The 21051-nt window shown below is 40.7% G+C and overlaps 1 protein-coding gene across 1 annotated transcript in view; it reads left to right on the top strand.

Moving 5' to 3' along the window:
* LOC141144988 (cytidine monophosphate-N-acetylneuraminic acid hydroxylase-like) overlaps positions 1-21051 on the top strand; it is a 328965-nt gene that overhangs the window by 168051 nt on the left and 139863 nt on the right. The window contains exons 5-7 of the mRNA XM_073631171.1: positions 11687-11834; positions 13045-13126; positions 13225-13362. Coding sequence (XP_073487272.1) covers positions 11687-11834; positions 13045-13126; positions 13225-13362 — 368 coding nt within the window. The remainder of the gene's footprint in view (positions 1-11686; positions 11835-13044; positions 13127-13224; positions 13363-21051) is intronic.

Genomic DNA, 21051 nt, shown 5'->3' with positions numbered 1-21051 from the left:
CTACAACTACAGTGATCAATTAAGGGTTTGTTTTAAATTACTTGTATTGCTTCTGATATGTTAATATGTTAATTTGCATACTCTGGTGCACTTTAGCTAGTCTGAAGAAAAATCTTGCTTGTTTTACTATAGTCACTTTTTTACATTTTTTATGTGCTCCACTGATTAATGTTAAATCTCGCATAGTATGTGTTGAGGAGCTGCCTTTCATATGAAGGGGACAGTTCTCTTGCTGATATGCAGGCACAGTTACTCAAAGTCAATCCAAAAACCAGTAACAAGCGATGTCACCTGATAGTCCTTTGAGCCCAAAGCAATGGAGTTTCTAGGAACAAACCAAGTTTTGGATCATGTGTCTGGTTTTCAGTCCGCCAGAAAACCAGACACACTATTCAGACCAGACTGTGGCTCCCTAATATAGCCGGAGAAAGGATTGGGTGTTCTTCTCCCAGCCTGCAGAGGGTAATAGAGAGCCGACACAGCTCAGTCTCAACACAGCACTGCCGGAGAATGAAGACAGTCTGGAGACTGGAGAGAGGAAGGAGGAGCTGCCTTGTTTGCAGTTTGTTGAGTTCAGGGGGAAAGGGGAGGAACTCTTGTGCGTGGAGGGACACCCGATGTAATAAAGGACTGTGATGTTAGGGGGGACTCTGATGGGAGCACCTGATGTTAGGGGGACTCTGAGGGGACACCAGATTAAGGTTGACTATGATGGGGTACCTAATGTAAAGATAAACTCTAATGGAGGCAACTGATGTAAGAGGAACTCTGATCGAGGCACCTGATGTAAGGGGAACTCTAATGGAGGCCCCTGATGTAAGGGGGACTCTGATGGGGGCACCTGATGTAAGGGGGACTCTGATGGGGGCACCAGATTAAGGGGGACTCTGGTGGCAGCACCAGATTAAGGGCGACTCTGGTGGAAGCACCAGATTAAAGGGGGCTCTGATGGGGGCACAAACTTAAGGGGGGACTCTGATGGGGATACCTTATGTAAGGAGGATTCTGATGGGGACACCTGATGGAAGGGGGACTTTGATGGGGACACCTGATGTAAGGGAGACTCTGATGGGGACACCTGATGTAAGGGGGACTTTGATGGGGACACTTGATGTAAGGGGGACTTTGATGGGGACACCTGATGTAAGGGGGAATCTGATGGAGACACCTGATGTAAGGGGGACTTTGATGGGAACACCTAATGTAAGGGGGAATCTGATGGGGACACCTGATGTAAGGGGGACTTTGATGGGGACACGTGATGTAAGGGGGACTTTGATGGGGACACCTGATAAAAGGGGGAATCTGATGGAGACACCTGATGTAAGGGGGATTCTGATGGGGACACCTGGTGTAAGGGGGATTCTGATGGGATTACCTGATGTAAGGGGCACTCTGATGAGGACACATTATGTAAAGTGGTTTTATTTTCTGTTACTTGAAATATGGTGTGATTAGCCTACTTTTATGTTATATTCGAGAGAAATTCGGACCTCCTTAAATTTTAATTTATTACCTCTGCCTTAGGTGAACATTTTTGCCTTGCAGGAATGCATGAAAAATTGTGTGCATTCCTGCAACGCACAAAAACACACAGCACTTTTGCTGGTTTACAGTGGTGCCATTAAGTAATAATAGCACAACCACACACCTTGCTTATGTGCTCATGTGACAAAATACCATGCGTTTTAGTGCAGCACAATTTTTAAAAAAGGTTATACAGGTTTTACATCTATTTGTACTACATTTTGTTTTTTGTTTTTCATGAGCATTTGTTTTGTATGTTAAAAAATAAAATTGCCACATGCCGCTAAAGTGTTATGCCGCGTACACACGGTCGGACTTTTCGTCTACAAAAGTCCGACAGCCTGTCCGACATACTTCCGACGTACCTTCGGCGGACTTGCGGCAGACTTTCTTACGAACGGACTTGCCTACACACGACCACACAAAAGTACGACAGCCTAGTACGCGGTGACGTACACCAAGTCCGACGAGACTATAAAACGGAAGTTCAATAGCCCGTACGACACCCTTTGGGCTCCTTCTGCTAATCTCGTGTTTATCTCGTGTTAGTAGAAGTTTGGTGAGAGACGATTCGCGTTTTGAGACTCGTATTTTTCAGTTCGTTTTAACTGTTGTTCAGTCTGTGCTTGTGAGGTTTGTATCTGCTTTTCAGTGCGTTTGGTCAGTTGGCATTGAGAAATCTTTGTTTTATTGGCCGCTCGTTCCTGATTTTCAGGTCGTTCTTCACAGGCCTTGCTGTTCTTCAGTGCGTTCTGTTTAGTGCGTTCTGACCAGCCGACCGTTTTGAAGCCATGTTACCTGTACGTACTCGTCGTAGAGCTCGTGCATTGTATGTGCTTGGTGCTGTAGTTTATTCTTCAGCCCAAGACCAGTCCATGAACAGGGCGAGGAGGAGTTCATGGACCAAGAATTGGTTGCTTCAGCGTGACCAGTTCTGTCACATGCCTTTGCTCCGTGAGATCCGTGAGAATAATCCTGAGGATTTCAGGAACTTTCTCCGGATGACGGACCCCGTTTTTGACCGTTTGTTGGCTTTGCTGACCCCCTATATCAGCAGGCAGGATACCTGCATGAGGCAAGCCATCACTCCGGAGCAGAGGCTGGTCGCTACCTTGCGGTATTTGGCCACAGGGAGAAGCCTGCAGGACCTTTAGTTCTCGACAGGCATCTCCCCCCAGGCTCTGGGGATCATTATCCCAGAGACCTGTTCTGCCATCATACAGGTCCTGCAGAAGGACTATATTAAGGTAAGATATTTTTCTTTTATTAGCGTCACATGTTCTTTTATGTAATCTTTGATAATATAATGTATTTCTTGCTTCAAACACTACTTACCATCATTGCAATATAGTGTGAATGTCCCCTTTTTTATCCTCACACATGCTGGATTTTTTTCCTGTTATTTTCCTTCAATAACCTTCCCAGCATGAAGTGATGGGAACATATCCACCTAGTCTACTCATTTTGAATGTATTTTGTTTGAGTGTATTTAGTGTGCTTATAATTAGCAATTAGCTAGATTTCCCAACCCCCCCACCCACCCCCACCTAAACTCAGTCCAAATAGTGTGCTGCTAATTAGCAATTATCTAGATTTCCCAACCCCCCCACCCACCCCCACCTAAACTCACTCCAAATAGTGTGCTGCTAATGAGCAATTATCTAGATTTCACAACCCCCCCACCCCCACCCTCGTTAAAATTTGCTTGAATGTTCTGTGGTGTTGATTTGTCTAAAGCAAATATATGTTGCAGTTTGCAAAATGCATGTGCACTCTACAAGTGCATTTGTTCCAGTGCTTTAGTAAATGAGCAGAAGCTCTGCTGATTTCCATCATCAAATCATATGCAAGCCTCAAAGTGTTTTCATTAATTGCCCTTGCATGTGATTGTGTACTCCTTGCAACATGAATGCCTTTTTACATTACCTCATTTACTGTAAGCTGGTTAGCAACTGCACCTGCAGAGTGCGACAACTGCAGTCTTGTAGCCTTTTTAGTCCCTAAATTCCTGCGTGTCCTAAAAGTAATTTTTTTTGGGGATTTCACAACCCCCTAAAATGTAATCAATGTTCCATCAGAGGGGGTGAGCAATCTGATAAGTGTGCCTTTCCATATTAGTTATTCCAGAAGAATTAAATTATTGAATGTTATACTGATGCTGGGGAATAATGTTTTTAATTGTCTAATTTTCTTGCAATGTTAGCTTACAAATTAATTGATTTTGGTTTTCTTGTTTGATTCCCCAGTTTCCTTCAACGCCACAGGAATGGCAGACTGTGGCATCCCATTTTGACAGCCGTTGGGACTTTCCCAATTGTGGAGGGGCTATAGATGGGAAACATGTCCACATTGTGCCACCACCCCATTCGGGGTCATATTATTTTAATTATAAGGGGTTCCACAGTATTGTTTTAATGGCGGTGGTGTCGGCACACTATGATTTTTTATATGTGGACGTGGGGAAGAATGGCCAGATGTCGGATGGAGGAGTATTTGCCCAGACGGAGTTCTGCCAGCGTCTCCAGAGTGGTGGCCTGGGATTGCCACCTGATGAGGATAACGTGGAAGGACTCCCCTTTGTCTTCATTGCCGATGAAGCCTTCGCTCTCAGCAAGCACCTCATGAGGCCATTCCCCCAAAGAACCCTCACCCCGGAGAGGAGGGTTTTTAATTACCGGCTGGCCAGAGCTAGAAGAGTGGTTGAGAATGCGTTTGGAATTCTGGCCAGCCGGTTCCGCCTGTTTCAAACAGCCATTAATTTGGCGGAATACAAACTTAATTTTATCATTTTTTCGTGCTGCATTCTGCACAACTTTTTAAATAAGCATTCTCCCAATTATATAGGCACAGTTGGGCCTGAGGCCGGACAAATAGAAGCCAACCTTACAGGCCTGGATACTGTCCGTACTGGCTTGGCCCCCCAAAGTGCCCGTCAAGTTAGACAGCAATATGTTAATTATTTTATGGGTAGGGGGGCCATTGCAATGGGCCAGGATATATAATTTTTGACAATAAAAAAAATATTGATGAAATCTTGCTTTATATTTATTGCTTGCCTTTCTTTTGGGCTGTCTCCTAGGTTATGGTCGAGCAGTTGTAGTGCCAACTGTATTTTAATTTTAAATGTCTAAATAAGCTACATTGCCACTGTAAACCACTTTTTTACAATTATAACCAAAATGATACTGAGCCTTGAAATAACAAACCACACATTTATTTAATTCCTATAAGGAGATGTTTTTATCAATGGTTGTTATGCATTCAGTTCTGCATTTAGTATAAAATGTTCATAGACAAAAATATAATGATATCTTAATAATGTAGCAAAATATAATTATATTTAAATATTTCTACCTAATCCACAAAAAAATATTTTTGGCTTTTTGATTTTCGCAAACAGGCTTATTTTTTGTTTTTGGAAAATCAAGTTTTTTTTTTTTTTATTTTTTTTAAAAGCAATTGTTTTTTTAATGTTTTTTTTTTTTTTTTAATCAAGTTAGTTTTTTTTTCTTTTTTTTTTTAATAAAGTTTTTTTTTTTTTTTGGTTTTTTAAAATCAAGTTTTGTATTTTTTTTTTGGTTTTTGAAAATCAAGTTTGTTATTTTTTTTTGGTTTTTTAAAATCAAGTTTTTTTTTTTTTTTGGTTTTTTAAAATCAAGTTTTTTTTTTTTTTTTTTTTGGTTTTTGAAAATCAAGTTTGTTATTTTTTTTTGGTTTTTTAAAATCAAGTTTGTTATTTTTTTTTGGTTTTTTAAAATCAAGTTTTTTTTTTTTTTTTTTTTTAATAAAGTTTTTTTTTTTTTTTGGTTTTTTAAAATCAAGTTTTTTATTTTTTTTTGGTTTTTTAAAATCAAGTTTTTTTTTTTTTTTTTTAATAAAGTTTTTTTTTTTTTTTGGTTTTTTAAAATCAAGTTTTTTATTTTTTTTTGGTTTTTTAAAATCAAGTTTTTTTTTTTTTTTTTTTTTAATAAAGTTTTTTTTTTTTTTTTGGTTTTTGAAAATCAAGTTTGTTATTTTTTTTTGTTTTTTTAAAATCAAGTTTTTTATTTTTTTTTGGTTTTCTAAAATCAAGTTTTTTATTTTTTTTTGGTTTTTTAAAATCAAGTTTTTTAGTTTTTTTTGGTTTTTCAAATCAATTTTTTGATTTTTTTGGTTTTTTAAAATCACTTTTAATTTTTTTTTTTTGTGTTTTTTAGAAAATCAAGTTTTATTTTATTGTGGATTTTTGAGGTATTTACGAGAAACAGCCCTCCTTTTTTACATTAGGTTAAACAGCCATTTATGTTCTGCCAAAAAAAAAAAGAGAAGGCCCAGAATGGGGTCAGCAAAACAGGAAATGAAGGACATGATTGATGTTTTGGGGTTTAAAAAAGGGGATTTAGATTCGACCCAAAACATCAATCATGTCCTTCATTTCCTGCTGCATACGATCCAGCCGATTCCGCATTTCATCCATGTCTTTATTCCAGGCCATTATTTGACCAATTAGCCGTTGGGCACTTTCAGAAGTGAAATAGTCACTTCTTGTTGTTGTACCTAAAGTGGAATGAAACCAAAAAATGTCTTTAGAAATATGCACACATACATAGTTTACCTTACCATAATAAAGCTGTTGTCTCAGACACTGACCTGGTGGGGTGCCCATGTAGCCTAATTCCTCCACATCCTCGGGGGTGGCACTGTAGCTTGAATCAAGCACAACAAGATCCCCTAAAATAGAGTAGACAAATTACATTAAACAAAAGGCAGCCATGCATAGATTAACGTAAGCTGGTGTGTCAGACACTCACCTGGTGGGGTGCCCATGTCGCCCACCTCTCCTTCCTCCACATCCTCAATGGGACTTGGGCTGATTTCCCAATCATGTTTTGCTTGGGGTGGACTGTCTTCTTGGTGTTGGCTGAGTGATTTTTCCCCTATGTGAAACAAAAAATTATTAATCTAATTAGCACACAGATATTTTAGTACATAGTAATTTTCCAACATTTGTAATGAAGTGGTTTGTGTAGAGTTCCTATTTTACCTCAATATTTAAAATTATAAAGACATATCGGATAGATAGATATCAATATCTCAAAATATAGTTAATAATCTTTTGATCTCTCTCTATATCTGGAACAAAATCTCTAAATATCTAACTAAATGTAAAGCAAAAAAATTAAGATAACTTCAAATATTCAAAAAGAATGTTTTACATTTCTATATCTATCTATCTACCTATCTCTATATTTCTCTCTCTCTCTATATCTCTATATCTATATATATATATCTCTATCTCTATATATATATCTCTCTCTCTCTCTCTCTCTCTCTCTCTCTCTCTCTCTCTCTCTCTCTCTCTCTCTCTCTCTATATATATATATCTATATATATATATCTCTATATATCGATCTATCTATAGATATGTAACGAGGTTTATTAAAAGATCGTTTAAAACGATGAACAAAAATCGTATAGGAAGGAAAAGCACATGGAGCAGTATACAAGGTAATAAACACAAGAGAAAAACACGACAAGTACTTACTTTTTTTAAGAACTTTCCGGATACGTCGGTATTGATCCGGCTCCCTGAGTTTCAGGTCAGACCATCTTTTTCTCAATTGATCTTTGGAGCGCTGGACCCCAAAAGATGCCTTCAAAGTCTCCACGACCTTCGCCATTATTTTGGCCTTGCGCAAATTTGGCCGTGCGTACGGCCCATAATTGCCATCATAGTCGTCTTTGTGAAGAATGGCCACCATCTCCACCATCTCTTTAAAACTCATATTAGAGGCCTTAAATCTAGGCCTCATAGATTTCGTTGACGTTCCAGCCTCCGGGCTGTCTCCACTACCTGAGGTCGTCAACATTTCAGGTGTCTCCGCCATTATTTAACTCCACTACGCGCCGTAACAAAAAATGGGCGGAGAACATGAGTTAAAATCGAACGTCAGGGGCGGGCGACGCAGGCGGAGTTTCACACATGCGTAGTGTATAAAGAGGGGCCTTGCGCACGTGTCGTACGTACGTTCTGTGCGTCGAATTAGGGGGCGGAGAACATGAGTTAATTTCGAACGTCAGGGGCGGGCGACGCAGGCGGAGTTTCACACATGCGTAGTGTATAAAGAGGGGCCTTGCGCACGTGTCGTACGTACGTTCTGTGCGTCGAATTAGGGGGCGGAGAACATGAGTTAATTTCGAACGTCAGGGGCGGGCGACGCAGGCGGAGTTTCACACATGCGTAGTGTATAAAGAGGGGCCTTGCGCACGTGTCGTACGTACGTTCTGTGGTAGGTGATAGTGGACCAGGACGTTACAAAACGAAGGTAATTTTAGATATATATTTTTTTGGTTTTTATGGTCATGACTTTGTAGCAAGCGGCCTATATGGCTTGATAGATTGATGAGGCCTACATAGGGAGAAGATGATGAGGGGTTAGCAGAAACCTATAATAAAAGTGTTTTTTGTCTTGTGACTTCATCTTTTCAAGATATAATGAATCCCCTATTTAAGGATCCAGAGTTCCTTACATCTTTTATTTCCAAATATCGAGAGATGAGGAATTTGTGGGAGGTGAAACACCCTCAGTATTATGCTAAGCATGTGAGGAAGTCAACGCTGGAGAGACTTCTGGCCTTTGTCCAGGCGACCATCCCGGAAGCAACAATGGAGACATTGCTCAAGAAAATTGGGGTCTTGAGGAACATGTATAAGAGGGAGCATAAGAAGATCCAGGAATCAAGGAGATCAGGAGCATCAGCAGATGATGTTTATGTACCCAGGCTGTGGTACTACAATCAACTCCGTTTTCTGGATGACCAGAATGAAGCAAGGCCATCACTTTCAACCCTTCCCTCCACCCTTCCCTCCACCCCAGCAGAGGCTGATGAGGAGCAAGCTGGGTCTTCCATCCTGGATGAACCAGATATGACCATCTGGAGTCAGGTAAATTATTTTAACAAATATTTACTGTACTAATATTAATGATGTTAACTGGATGTTATAATTGTCTAAAATAATTTGTCACTCAAAATTGTGTATACATATCAATTGACAGTAGTGGCTAAATATGTTTGGCACCTGCTTGAAATAATTATGGTGTCTGATTAGACTCTTTTATTAAAGAGAAGTATTCACATTGAATTTGCTATTCATGAGAAGCAAACTGTGTGTCATTGATGAACCCAAAAAAATATACTCAAACTATTGTCCTTTTTTTATACACAGGATGAGTTCATCCAGGAGGAATGTGGGGAAAGTGGCAGGCAGGAGGAGACCAGGCCCATGGACAGCCTGGAGGAGGCCGGATTCACCATCATCCTGGAGGAGGCTGGGCCCAGTGTCAGGCAGGAGGTGGCTGCTCCCAGTGAGGTGGCTGCTCCCAGTGAGGTGGCTGGGCCAAGTGAGGTGGCTGGGCCAAGTGAGGTGGCTGGGCCCAGTAGGAGCCTGACCGAATCCCAAGTGCCTCCCCTCCACCTTCCCAAAAAAAGGGCCAGGAAGGGGATGGTCACACAGGACGCATCCCTGCGCCTCATGCAAGAGGCCACCCGTTTTTTAACGAGCCCCCCCGAAGCGGAAGAATCATATGGCTGCTACTTAGCCAGCAGGCTTCTTCAGATGGATTGGGAGCAGCGCCTCATTTGTGAGCGCCTATTTGGGGAAACAATCCATAAGGGGCTGCAGGGCACGCTAACACAAAACACCCAACTACATGAGGCAGCCCCCCCTCCTCCTCCTCCTCCTCCTCCTCCTCCTCCTCCTGCCACAACTGAAACACTAGAGCCACAGCCTCAAAAGAAGGCTACAGGGAAGGCTGCAGGGCAGCGTGGAGGAAAGGCTGCAGGGAAGAGAAGAAAATGATGACCTGGGTTCAGTCTGGTCTGACAGAAGACGCAGGCTGTTGTAGGACCACAGTCTGGGGACATCTAGATCATCTGCTGGTGCTGTTGATCTCTGGGATTCTTGGACCAGATTGTGCTCCCTCTTATATGGACTCCGCAAGATCCCAATTTTCTTGTACACCGACTTTTTCCAGCGTTGACTTCCTCTTTATTTTATTTTGACCATGAATAAATGGATCTTTTTTGAGTTTAGCAAAAGACTTTATGTGTTTTCTTTGAAATCATTGATTTTACACACAATGTTAAATTAACAAGGGACAACAATCTCATTGAGTTTTGAAAAAACACACCAAAAATACATTACTAATGTTAATAATGTTCAAGTGGTAAGTCTTGAAAATCAAAAAATTTACATAACCAAAAACGGTGCTTTGGGTTAACTTTATCTAAAAACTAAAAAATAATCACTATTAAAAAAAAAAAGAATAATGGGTTCTTTGTGGTAACTTTACAAACCTAAAAAAAAAAAAAAAAAAAAAAGGGGAAAAAGTATTATTAGTATGGAAACCTTGTTTTTAAAATGCATACTATATCATTCATGAGATCAAAGAGAAAAAGAATCCAGAAATCAGTTTGGGAGAACTCTGATTATGAACAGCAAAACACCTTCGTTCTTTAGAGCATTCGTAAAGAAGAAATAAAATGCGCTGCATTCAACGATCACAGATTTTGCAGCTTGATGAATGTGCTACCTACAATACGAACACTAGTTTTACTAGACCGAGTGCTTCCGTTTAGTTTTTGCTTATGAGCATGCGTCGTTTTTTTGTCCGTCGGACTAGCATACAGACGAGCGGACTTCGGGGTCCGTCGTAGTTACGACGTAAAGATTTGAAGCATGCTTCAAATCTAAAGTCCGTCGGATTTGAGGCTAAAAAAGTCCGTTGAAAGTCCGGAGAAACCCACACACGATCGGATTACCAGACAGCTTTAGTCCGTCAGCGTCCGTTGGACTTTTGTAGACGAAAAGTCCGACCGTGTGTACGCGGCATTAGGGTTTGGCTTGAAGAAAAGGTGGCAATTCTATAACAAACACAGATAAAACTTATATCAAACCAAACATTCCTCTGTGTTACACCATAGTGGTGAATGAGTGTGATTATTCTTTTCCAAGACATTGTAATACAACTCTATTGCCAGAAATGTGTACATTGTTGTTGTATGCTGATCTGCTCCTGAAAATGCTAGATGCCCAACTGTCTCTAACTTAAAAAATATCTGCCCTCCCCCAGTAAAATGACCATGGTTTTTCATGGCCACTGAGACCTGACACCATGGTCAATTTATGTGCCTCCGTCATCCGCAGCTATCCTCCTCTCCCTGTCCCCCCTCCCTGCCTGTCAGCTCGTATAAGTGCCGCTCTGCTCCCCGCCCCTTCCCTTCCTGATGCTATAAAACTATGTTATGTTCATGCAATAGCCTCTGTTTGATAACAACTTGTTCCCAAATGTATATGCTTGACTAAAGGATTCGTCAACCTGGGTCCCTAAACACTGGAATAAAGACACAAACTGGGTGACATGGGTTTAATACAGCCACAGCAGCCAATTTATTACCGAAAGAATAAAAAACATCACATTAAAACATATCAATAAGTACAAAATTCAACAATGCCCAACATCAAGGGGTCTTTGGGTGTCCTCAAGGCTAAAGTTTAACTGAAATCGCCCATGTCCTCAGCTGCGCCCCAACCAGCTCCAAGGCGTTACGACATCACGCATACTTCCACCCCCCCCACCCAGGGGACCTAGCTCCTGGGAGAACCACCACTAACCAAGTGGGTGCTCCACACCCTAGATGGGCCCCACCATTATGTAACAATGTAATTAATTACTGACCCCCCGAAGACCCCCCTGACCCGCCAACTGCTGTGACAAAATGCGTACATTTCAGCAACTCTTAACATAAGGATGGGTGGGAGGGAAGTTACCTCTTCTGCTGAATTCCTTGGACAATAACCCACTTATCTGCATTGACCCTCACAGCTGCTCCCTGCCCATCCAGCCTCTGCCTCCAATCATGTAGGGACTACTTCCCTTCCCACCACTCTAACCTAGCTGACCCTTCCCTGACTTTGTTCCTCCCTTAGTCATGCCGCCCCTTTGTCCATTTTCTCCTCTGGGCCTCACTTTATAAAAAAGCAGTTGATGTCATATGCAACTGGTAAATAATATCTTAATAAGTGTGTAATTGTGTTGCTTATTTTTTACTATATCGCAGAGCTATATTTATAGCATATAATATAATACCAAAAAGCTGTTATTTTCCCCAAATCTAGTTATCCTACACTAAGAAAGCTTGCTGAAAGAAGACCAGATATACCAATATTTGTTGGAAAAACAGAACGACCTGTCTTCTGGTACCTGGACAAGAGTGGTGTTAACTTGACAAATGTCAGTGTTGTTCCTTTTGGAATCTGGCAGCAGGTAAAGCAGCACGTTAAATGTATAATTTTTCCACTTGTGTGACATTTATTGCTTTAAACAAAATCTGTAATCACACAAGTTTTGTGCTGTGTTCAAAGATAAAGTTGAAAAGGTTGTAAAATGAACCTAATAAAATCACACAAGATAATATTGCTTGTTCTACATCCTGAATTTCTTATGCCGCGTACACACGGGCGGACTTTTCGACCGGACTGGTCCGACAGACTTTCCAGCGGACTTTTTAACGAACGGACTTGCCTACACATGATCACACCAAAGTCCGACGGATTTGTACGTGATGACGTACACCAGCCTAAAATAAGGAAGTTGATAGCCAGTAGCCAATAGCTGCCCTAGCGTCGGTTTTTGTCTGTCAGACTAGCATACAGACGAGCGGATTTCTGGGTCCAGCGGAGTTACGACGTAAAGATTTGAAGCATGTTCCAAATCTAAAGTCCGTCAGATTTGCGACTGGAAAAGTCCGCTGAAGGTCCGGTGAAGCCCACACATGATCGGATTGTCCGCCGGATTTGGTCCGTTGGCGTCCGTCGGACAGGTCCAGTCGAAAAGTCCGACCGTGTGTACGCTGCATTAGGCTCTTGTCATCTAGTTTTTCTGCTTAGTAGGTCAGTAAAGCAATATAAACTGAAGGATGTGGATGACTGCATGGGAACCTGCAGATAATAAAGGCCAGAAATAAAATCTCTTATTTCTCTTTTGTAGATGATCCCATTGCTAGCTGGCTAGAGCAGAATAACCCCATACAGAGGAAGACTTATATGTACATTTTCAGTGGGCGGTGTGTTGAATCTTTATTCTGTTGATAAGTTATGGCCATCGCTGCTATCCAACATAGCTAGCCCCCGCTGTGAGCTGTGGCTCCTTCTGCCAACCCGTCCATTCCTAGGTGTCTTTTAGTGATGTAGGAGAAAATGGAAACCACAACGTGCAGCAGGGGACACAATATCCAACACACGGGAAAGTATTGGATAGTCAGGACAGCTGTAGCTCATGAAAAGAATGGAGATTTCCCTTGCCTCTCTGCTTTACCTTTTGCCAGCTAGTGACAGGTTTACCTTAGACTCTTATAGTCGATTGCAATAATAGGAATATATTTAGTGGCCTGTGTTACAAAATGTACTCAAGACACGCATTATATAAAACTTACAGTTTCATAAACCCTTCCAACTGATTTTTTTTTTCTCTTAAGGTGGATGCAGATCTCAGATTTATGATACTGATGGACGGAGTTCATCCTGAAATGGACACTTGTATTATTGTAGAATACAAAGGTAGTTTTTATTTCCATTTCTGTTCCCAATATACTGTATTTTGTTAAATGATAATTATTCTTAACTCAAACGCCAGTATATGAATTTTGTATCGATAGGTCATAAAATCCTTAATACGGTGGATTGCACTCGGCCTAATGGTGCAAAGCTCCCCACAGATGTTGCTGTAATGATGAGTGACTTTGCTGGAGGTGCATCTGGATTTCCCATGACATTCAATGGTGGAAAGTTTACAGGTAAGTCTTAAAATCTGTGACTTTTGCAGGTCCTGAGTAGTAGCAGTTTGCTTTCTATATAATAGGGTTAATTTACTAAAAAAGTGCAAAATCTGGTGTAGCTCTGCATAAAAAGTAATCAGTTTCCAGGTTTTAGCCCTCGTTCACATCGGGCTGATTTCACATGCAATTTGACATGTTAAGTTGCATGTAAAATGGCCACTTATTGCCGCCAACAGCACCATCTGAATCGGTGCGGCGCTGCAAAGTCCCAAAAGTAGTTCCTGCACTACTTTTGGCAACTTCGGGGGTGATTTCAATAGATATCTGTACATGAACCCGCACAGATGTCTTTCAAGTCGCCCCCCGAAGTCGGACTGAAATGCAGCTTTGAACATGCTTAAAGTGTTACTAAGCTCAGAACCCTGCATTCACCATATCTGGTCTCCCACAGTACACAGAACATGGAAATGCAATTATTTTAGTAAATACAATCTGCTAAATACATTTTCTCATCAGCAGTATATAGCAGTCTTAAGACTTCTATCAGTGTCCAGTCAAGCACTGGTTAAAGCTTGTAGGAGGAATTTTCATTCTCCTTTGACTGCCCTATTAGGCTGCATGACTCCTGACCCTCTTTGTGGACAGTGCTGATTGGCCCATTACTGATCTCATGCACCCTCAAAAAAAAAAAAAAAAAAACTCTCTAGCAATACACACCAAACTGAGCATGTGCAGAGTGCCTCCAAGGCTCAGTTTTATTAGCAGATGGACTGGGGAAAGTAAAAAAAGAGGAGGACCAGGAAAGAGAGGATCAAATAGCCTTTTTATACAATGCAGACGATTAACCCCTTAGGCTGGGTTCACACTTATGTGAATTGGATGTGAGTTTTCCCGCATCCAATTCGCATGACAGGAGATTGTGGCCGGCCTTTGCGGCTCTGTGCGTCTTTGTCTCCATTTCAGGGCCAAATTTTTGCCTAAATTGCCTGACTCGTCCCTCAAACGGAGAACTCAGCCTTAGGTTCGACAGTGAATATAACAAGCATGCTTTACTGCATATTCAGACTAATTTTACTGTTGTGGGTTTAGTAACACTTTAAGTATATTAATAGTCAGTGAAGTGCACAGGTTTTGTAACGTTCTGTGGAAAAGTTTGTGAGTGCGGTGGCGGTCAGTGGAGAAGTGCGCTGGTGCAGTGGGAGTGAGTATAAATGTAGGTAGGTGCAGTGATAGGTAATGGAGAGTGAAAATTAAGCAACAAATGCAGCGCTCAATGGGACCAGTACCAAAAGAACTTTGGCAATAGTAGTACTCAATATAGTTCATTTATTGGATGCACAATTAAATTAAAAACAACTGTCCAATGAAAGTGATGTAGTTAAAATCAAACAAAATAAAATAAAAATCATTCTCATAGTTGAAGTACTCCGAATTATAATATATGCAATACCGCCACACTTCCTGGTGACAGAGAGGTAACATCAATAGGTACACTCCATTGTCCAGATAATGACCGGATAGCTAGATAGCTCAATGTGTAGGGAAAACCAGAGTGGAAAGACACAGCTCTCTAGAGTACAACTACTGGTTACTGGAGATGTCAAACTCACTGTGCTGCAGATGGTGTACTGTAGTCCACGCTGCTGGGTGTGGCTCAATGTGTAGAGAAAGACCAGAGTGGAGAGACACAGCTCTCTAAAATACTGTAGTCTACGCTGCTGGGTGTAGACAAACAGGCAGGCAAGCAGGCTGATACAGTGATCCAGCAAGCTACAATCTGCTAAAATCTAATGACCTGGATGGCATTCAGAGTGATGTGCTCTAGCTCCAAAGACCCGGAGGCAAAGATCGAGGCCGGAAAGACCGGAAACAAGGGGTGTCCTAGAGTGTCCTGGTGTTAGGCGGGTCGCAGGTTCGTTGTTACTGTGGAGACCGTGACTTACATGTTTCACGCCCTGCACTTTATCAAAGTCACGGGAGCCACAGTAGGAAGTAATTATATAGGTATACAGATGTGGGTGGGGTAAACTATCAGTTCTAATGATGTTAACTCCCTGTATGCCTTATACAAATACAATAATAAACACGGAATAAGACTACCTCCGCGCTTAGGATAGATAGATAGGTATGCAGCCTTCCCCTAATTAGCACCCCCCAATCTGGAAGGGGGTGTTAACAGGTATATATGTAAAAGGGTGAGGAGAGAGTGGCGCTCCCTAAGTTGATGGGGACAGAGGTCCCTACATAAACACAGTGTATGTGTACTAATCCCAAATGTGCATGTACCAAAAAAGAAGGTTCTTCTTTTTTGGTCTTCTCCAGGCCACCTGTTGATTGCAGTTGGATGTGAACACAGAAAGCCGGAGAGACACTTCCTGGTTGCAGTGCTAGAGGTCGCATTGAACATAGGATCGGTGGGGAGATCCCATCTGGGATAGGAGTTCATCCATCTCTCAGACACACGCCTTTTACCCCTGCAAGGGTGTCAGGAGCTGGTGAGTGGGGACCCTTGAGGGGGATCACAGAAGTCACTGGTTTTCTTGGAGCACAAGAGTCACTTAGAAGTTTTCTGCATGAACATTTATTTACTATATTTTTTGTATGAACATTTTTTTGGGATCAACATTTTTGCCATTTTTGGATTCACATTTTTTCTTCATTATATAAATTTGTTGATTTTTTTTTATATTTTCGTACACACTCTATGTTATGGACTTTTTGCCCTTCTGGAGCATCACCTTTACCACATAGGGATTGCTTATATATTTAATTTATGTCTTGTATGCTTGATATGGAACATTTATATAAGGTTTAGTTTCACATCGATGCCACTTTACTGCTAGCGGGACATTTCTATGTGTGAGACTCCCCCTTTTTTGGCAGGTGGGGTACCCATTATTATATTATTTAGTATACTATATACGTATACCACTGTTGTAGGAGATGTTTTGATATTAGTATACACACACACTGGTAGACGGGTTCAACACTTTTTGTTTATTATTTTTTCTACCTAGCCTCACCTGAGTTAGGTGGGTGTTTGGTACATGCACATTTGGGATTAGTACACATACACTGTGTTTATGTAGGGATCTCTGTCCCCATCAACTTAGGGAGCACCACTCTCCCCTCACCCTTTTACACAATAATAAACACATACACAAAAAAAAGCACATAAATGAAAAAAAAAAATGCACCAAGTTTAGTAATAAAGATGATAAAATAATTACATATATATGTGTAATTACATATCTATAAAAATAATAAGACATTATTATTGAACTCTCTCACAGTCCACCACTAGCGACATAAATTGTCACCAGTAATGGACTGTGAAAAAAACCCAAAAGAACCCCCTTTGAAGGTCTGCATAAATAATTACTAAAACCACCATATAACACTAAAATCTGTATATGTGTAAATATATGAGTATACAATATATGCTAAAAAATGAATAAATGTATGTAATGGATAAAATCAAAAATACAACACCAATGGTATACTTGCCAGATGAACAACCACATACTATTCCAAGAAGCCACATTGAGAGAATTATCTCTCAACGTGGAACTGTACGTCATCATCCATCTTGCCTATTATCACATCTGCATATGTATATCAATAAATGCAGCCACCTGTAACTTTATATTAATTAGGAAGGTATTATATAATCACACTCAGGACGTTGATATCTTCATTAAGGCCCCCAGGCGAAAGAGACCCCAATAAATATATCCAAAATGTCTCCCTTCGGCAAAGGAGGGAGAACCTTTCGTTGTCCGTATGGGTACCCCTAGGGATAGCCCCAATTGCAAGTACTTCCATTTGTCCAAAATCTCTATTATGCTTCTGACGAAAATGACACGGAATGCTATGCTTAACGCATCCCTTTTTAGTCAATCTGCGATGCTCACCCACTCTTGTCCGTAGGGTGCGTATTGTATGGCCCACATACAACAGGCCATATGAGCATCGCAGAACATAAACAACGAACTCAGTGGAACACGTGATAAATTGTTTATTTTGGAAGGACTTGCCTCCATTGGTAACTATTTCTGAACGACCATGAGGTATTGATTGGCAAGTGAGGCACCCTCTCTTACAAGATTGGAAAGTACCAGTCCTGGTGTCAAAATAGGTTCTGATATCAAACGGGGGGCCTACTATTAGGTTTTGTTAATTTACTAGAAGCAATAATATTTTTAATCGTACGCGAATGTGATCAAGTTTTAGAATATCATAGTGTTTGTATATCATTTTAGAGATAGCTCTATATTTTGTATTAAATATTGACACGAATCTAACCGTGTTTACCATTTCTGAAGAATTATTGTTTCTATTGTTCTTCACAGATGGTTGTATCTTATTGGTAAGGAGAGCGTTCATCACTAAATCCCTTGGATATCCTTTCTCCTCAAACTCTTTTTGCATATACTGTCCCTGTATCATATAGTCTTCTGTTTTAGTACAGTTCCTACGCGGTCTGTGGAATTGGCCATTAAGAATATTTGTCTTCCACGTCGGGTGGTGGCAACTGGTATAATGAAGATAAGAATTACCAGATATAGGCTTGTTGTGATTACAAGTATTAATGGTATCTTTATCATGAGATAGAACCAGATCAAGGAACACTAGCTCACTCTGGTCAATCTCATGTGTAAATGATAATCCCAATAGATTATCATTACAATATGCAACAAAGGCTGAGAATAGGTTCGGACCACCACTCCAGATCAATAGGACATCATCAATAAAACGACCATAAAAAACAGTATACTGGGAAAAAGGATTGTCGGTCCATATCTTCATCTCTTCCCAGTACCCCATTGTCAGGTTCGCATATACAGAGGCAAAATTTGCCCCCATAGCTGTACCTTTACATTTTTAGGTAAAATTGATCTAAAAACGTAAAATAATTGTGACGTAAACAAAAATCTATGCTGTAAAAGGAGGAATTCTGAATGTTTAGAATTCATCTCATTGTACTTGCTTAGAAAATACTGTACAGCAGCTATGCCCACCTCATGGGGTATTGAAGTGTACAGTGAGGCAACATCCAACAAAGCCCACATGTACAGTGGGGACGGAAAGTATTCAGACCCCCTTAAATTTTTCACTCTTTGTTATATTGTAGCCATTTGCTAAAATCATTTAAGTTCATTTTGTTTCCTCATTAATGTACACACAGCACACCATATTGACAGAAAAACACAGAATTGTTGACATTTTTGCAGAATTATTAAAAAAGAAAAGAAAAACTGAAATATCACATGGTCCTAAGTATTCAGACCCTTTGCTCAGTATTTAGTAGGAGCACCCTTTTGATCTAATATAGCCATGATTCTTTTTGGAAAAGATGCAACAAGTTTTTCACACCTGGATTTGGGGATCCTCTGCCATTCCTCCTTGCAGATCCTCTGCAGTTCTGTCAGGTTGGATGGTAAACATTGGTGGACAGACATTTTTAGGGCTCTCCAGAGATGCCCAATTGGGTTTAAATCAGGGCTCTGGCTGGGCCATTTAAGAACAGTCACGGAGTTGTTGTGAAGCCACTCCTTCATTATTTTAGCTTAGGGTCATTGTCTTGTTGGAAGGTAAACCTTCGGCCCAGTCTGAGGTCCTGAGCACTCTGGAAAAGGTTTTCATCCAGGATATCCCTGTACTTGGCCACATTCATCTTTCCCTCCATTGCAACCAGTCGTCTTGTCCCTGCAGCTGAAAAACACCCCCACAGCATGATGCTGCCACCACCATGCTTCACTGTTGGGACTGTACTGGCCAGGTGATGAGCAGTGCCTGGTTTTCACCACACATACCGCTTAGAATTAAGGCCAAAAGTTCTATCTTGGTCTCATCAGACCAGAGAATCTTATTTCTCACCATCTTGGAGTCCTTCAGGTGTTTTCCATGCAGGCTTTCATGTGTGTTGCACTGAGGAGAGGCTTTCATCAGGCCACTCTGCCATAAAGCCCCGACTGGTGGAGGGCTGCAGTGATGGTTGACTTTCTACAACTTTCGCCCATCTCCCGACTGCATCTCTGGAGCTCGACCACGGTGATCTTTGGGTTCTTCTTTACCTCTCTCACCAAGGCTCTTCCCCCTGATAGCTCAGTTTGGCCGGACGGCCAGCTCTAGGAAGGGTTCTGGTCGTCCCAAACGTCTTCCATTTAAGGATTATGGAGGCCACTGTGCTCTTAGGAACCTTAAGTGCAGCAGAAATTTTTTTGTAACCTTGGCCAGATCTGTGCCTTGCCACAATTCTGTCTCTGAGCTCTTCAGGCAGTTCCTTGTCAAAAAGGCTTTTATTAGTTGAGCATAAAAGTTTAAATACAATTAGGTACAATAAGTACTAATAATATAATATAACAGAAATGATAAATGGTACAACTCATTGGCTTATTAATTCATTACAACCAGGTAATCAGTACAATATCTTCCATTTAACATTTGGTTACTGTCTGACCAAGGGAATGAAGGAGATTTTATGTTAAAATAAATTGTCTTATTTGTTGGATCAGAGCTTTGGAGATATTGTTTTATTAAATCATTACATAGGTAAAATATAGTAAAAATGAGTTTAAGATGTAAGAAAGAGGAAAGGAAAGAATAGTAGGAAAGATAGAAATAGAAGAGAAAGAGTCCACAGGATTGATCCAGGTAACATGGTATGATTTTGTTGATATTAAGAACGCTATATATCATAATAATGGGGTGAAGAGTTTCCTTAGCTACCACGGTTTAAGAATTGAATTATCAAATATTGGCAATAAATGATACTTAATACAAGGGTTCCAAGTTTTTTCAAATATAGGAATTTGGTCTCTTTCTATTGCCAGCATTTTGGCATGTGACATGAAAGTGTTTAGTCTGTGTTTGGTCTCGGGTATTTCTAAGTTGGCAGACCTCCATGCCTTTGCAATCGTCTGTTTAGCAGCAGTGAGGATTTGAGTAAAGAGTTTAAATTGATTATGTGTGAAACAATCTGGTTTTAAGTTGAGTAACGCTATGACAGGATCTGGTTGCAATTTTAGTTCAAACATTCTGGAGGCAATTTCAAATATTTTTCCCCAAAACGTTTGTACCGTCTGGCAGGACCACCATATATGCATATGAGTGCCTGGATCTGAACAGCCCCGAAAGCATTGAGTTGCTTGGGTTAGCGCAAATTTGGCCAAACTGGAGGGTACAAGGTACCGACGAGTTAGAACCTTATAGTTAGTTTCTACCGCCAGAATGTTTGGTGAAGAAGATTTAGTTGCAGTCCAGATTTTAGACCAATCAGCCATATCCAACGATTTTTCCAAGTCCTCTTCCCATTTCCGGGCATAAGGTGGTTTTTCGAGGCCAGGATTTGTTGAAATTTGTGAATATATGGAAGAAATTATACCTCTTGTGTGGGGGTCTTTTAGGCATACTGATTCAAAATTAGTGATTTGGGACATGTAGGTATTTGTGCTTACCATAGGTTAATAGAAATTTTTAATTTGAAGGTATCTAAACAGTTCGGAGTGTGGTAGCTTATAGGTATCGCAGAGGGTAGGAAAGGTGAGGAAGGATGTGGAGGAAACCAGTTTACTTAGCCGAATAATGTCTAAAGAGGTCCAGGCTTTGAATGATTTAGGGGAGACCCATGCTGGATAAAAAGCAGGGTTTTTGAGGAAGGATAAAAGAGGGTTATGAGGAGATTGTAATTGGTGTTTAAATTTG

Source organism: Aquarana catesbeiana, linkage group LG05 (assembly GCF_042186555.1).
Source record: "Aquarana catesbeiana isolate 2022-GZ linkage group LG05, ASM4218655v1, whole genome shotgun sequence".
NCBI classification, from domain to species: domain Eukaryota; kingdom Metazoa; phylum Chordata; class Amphibia; order Anura; family Ranidae; genus Aquarana; species Aquarana catesbeiana.
This window is presented reverse-complemented; position numbering and strand designations above follow the sequence as displayed.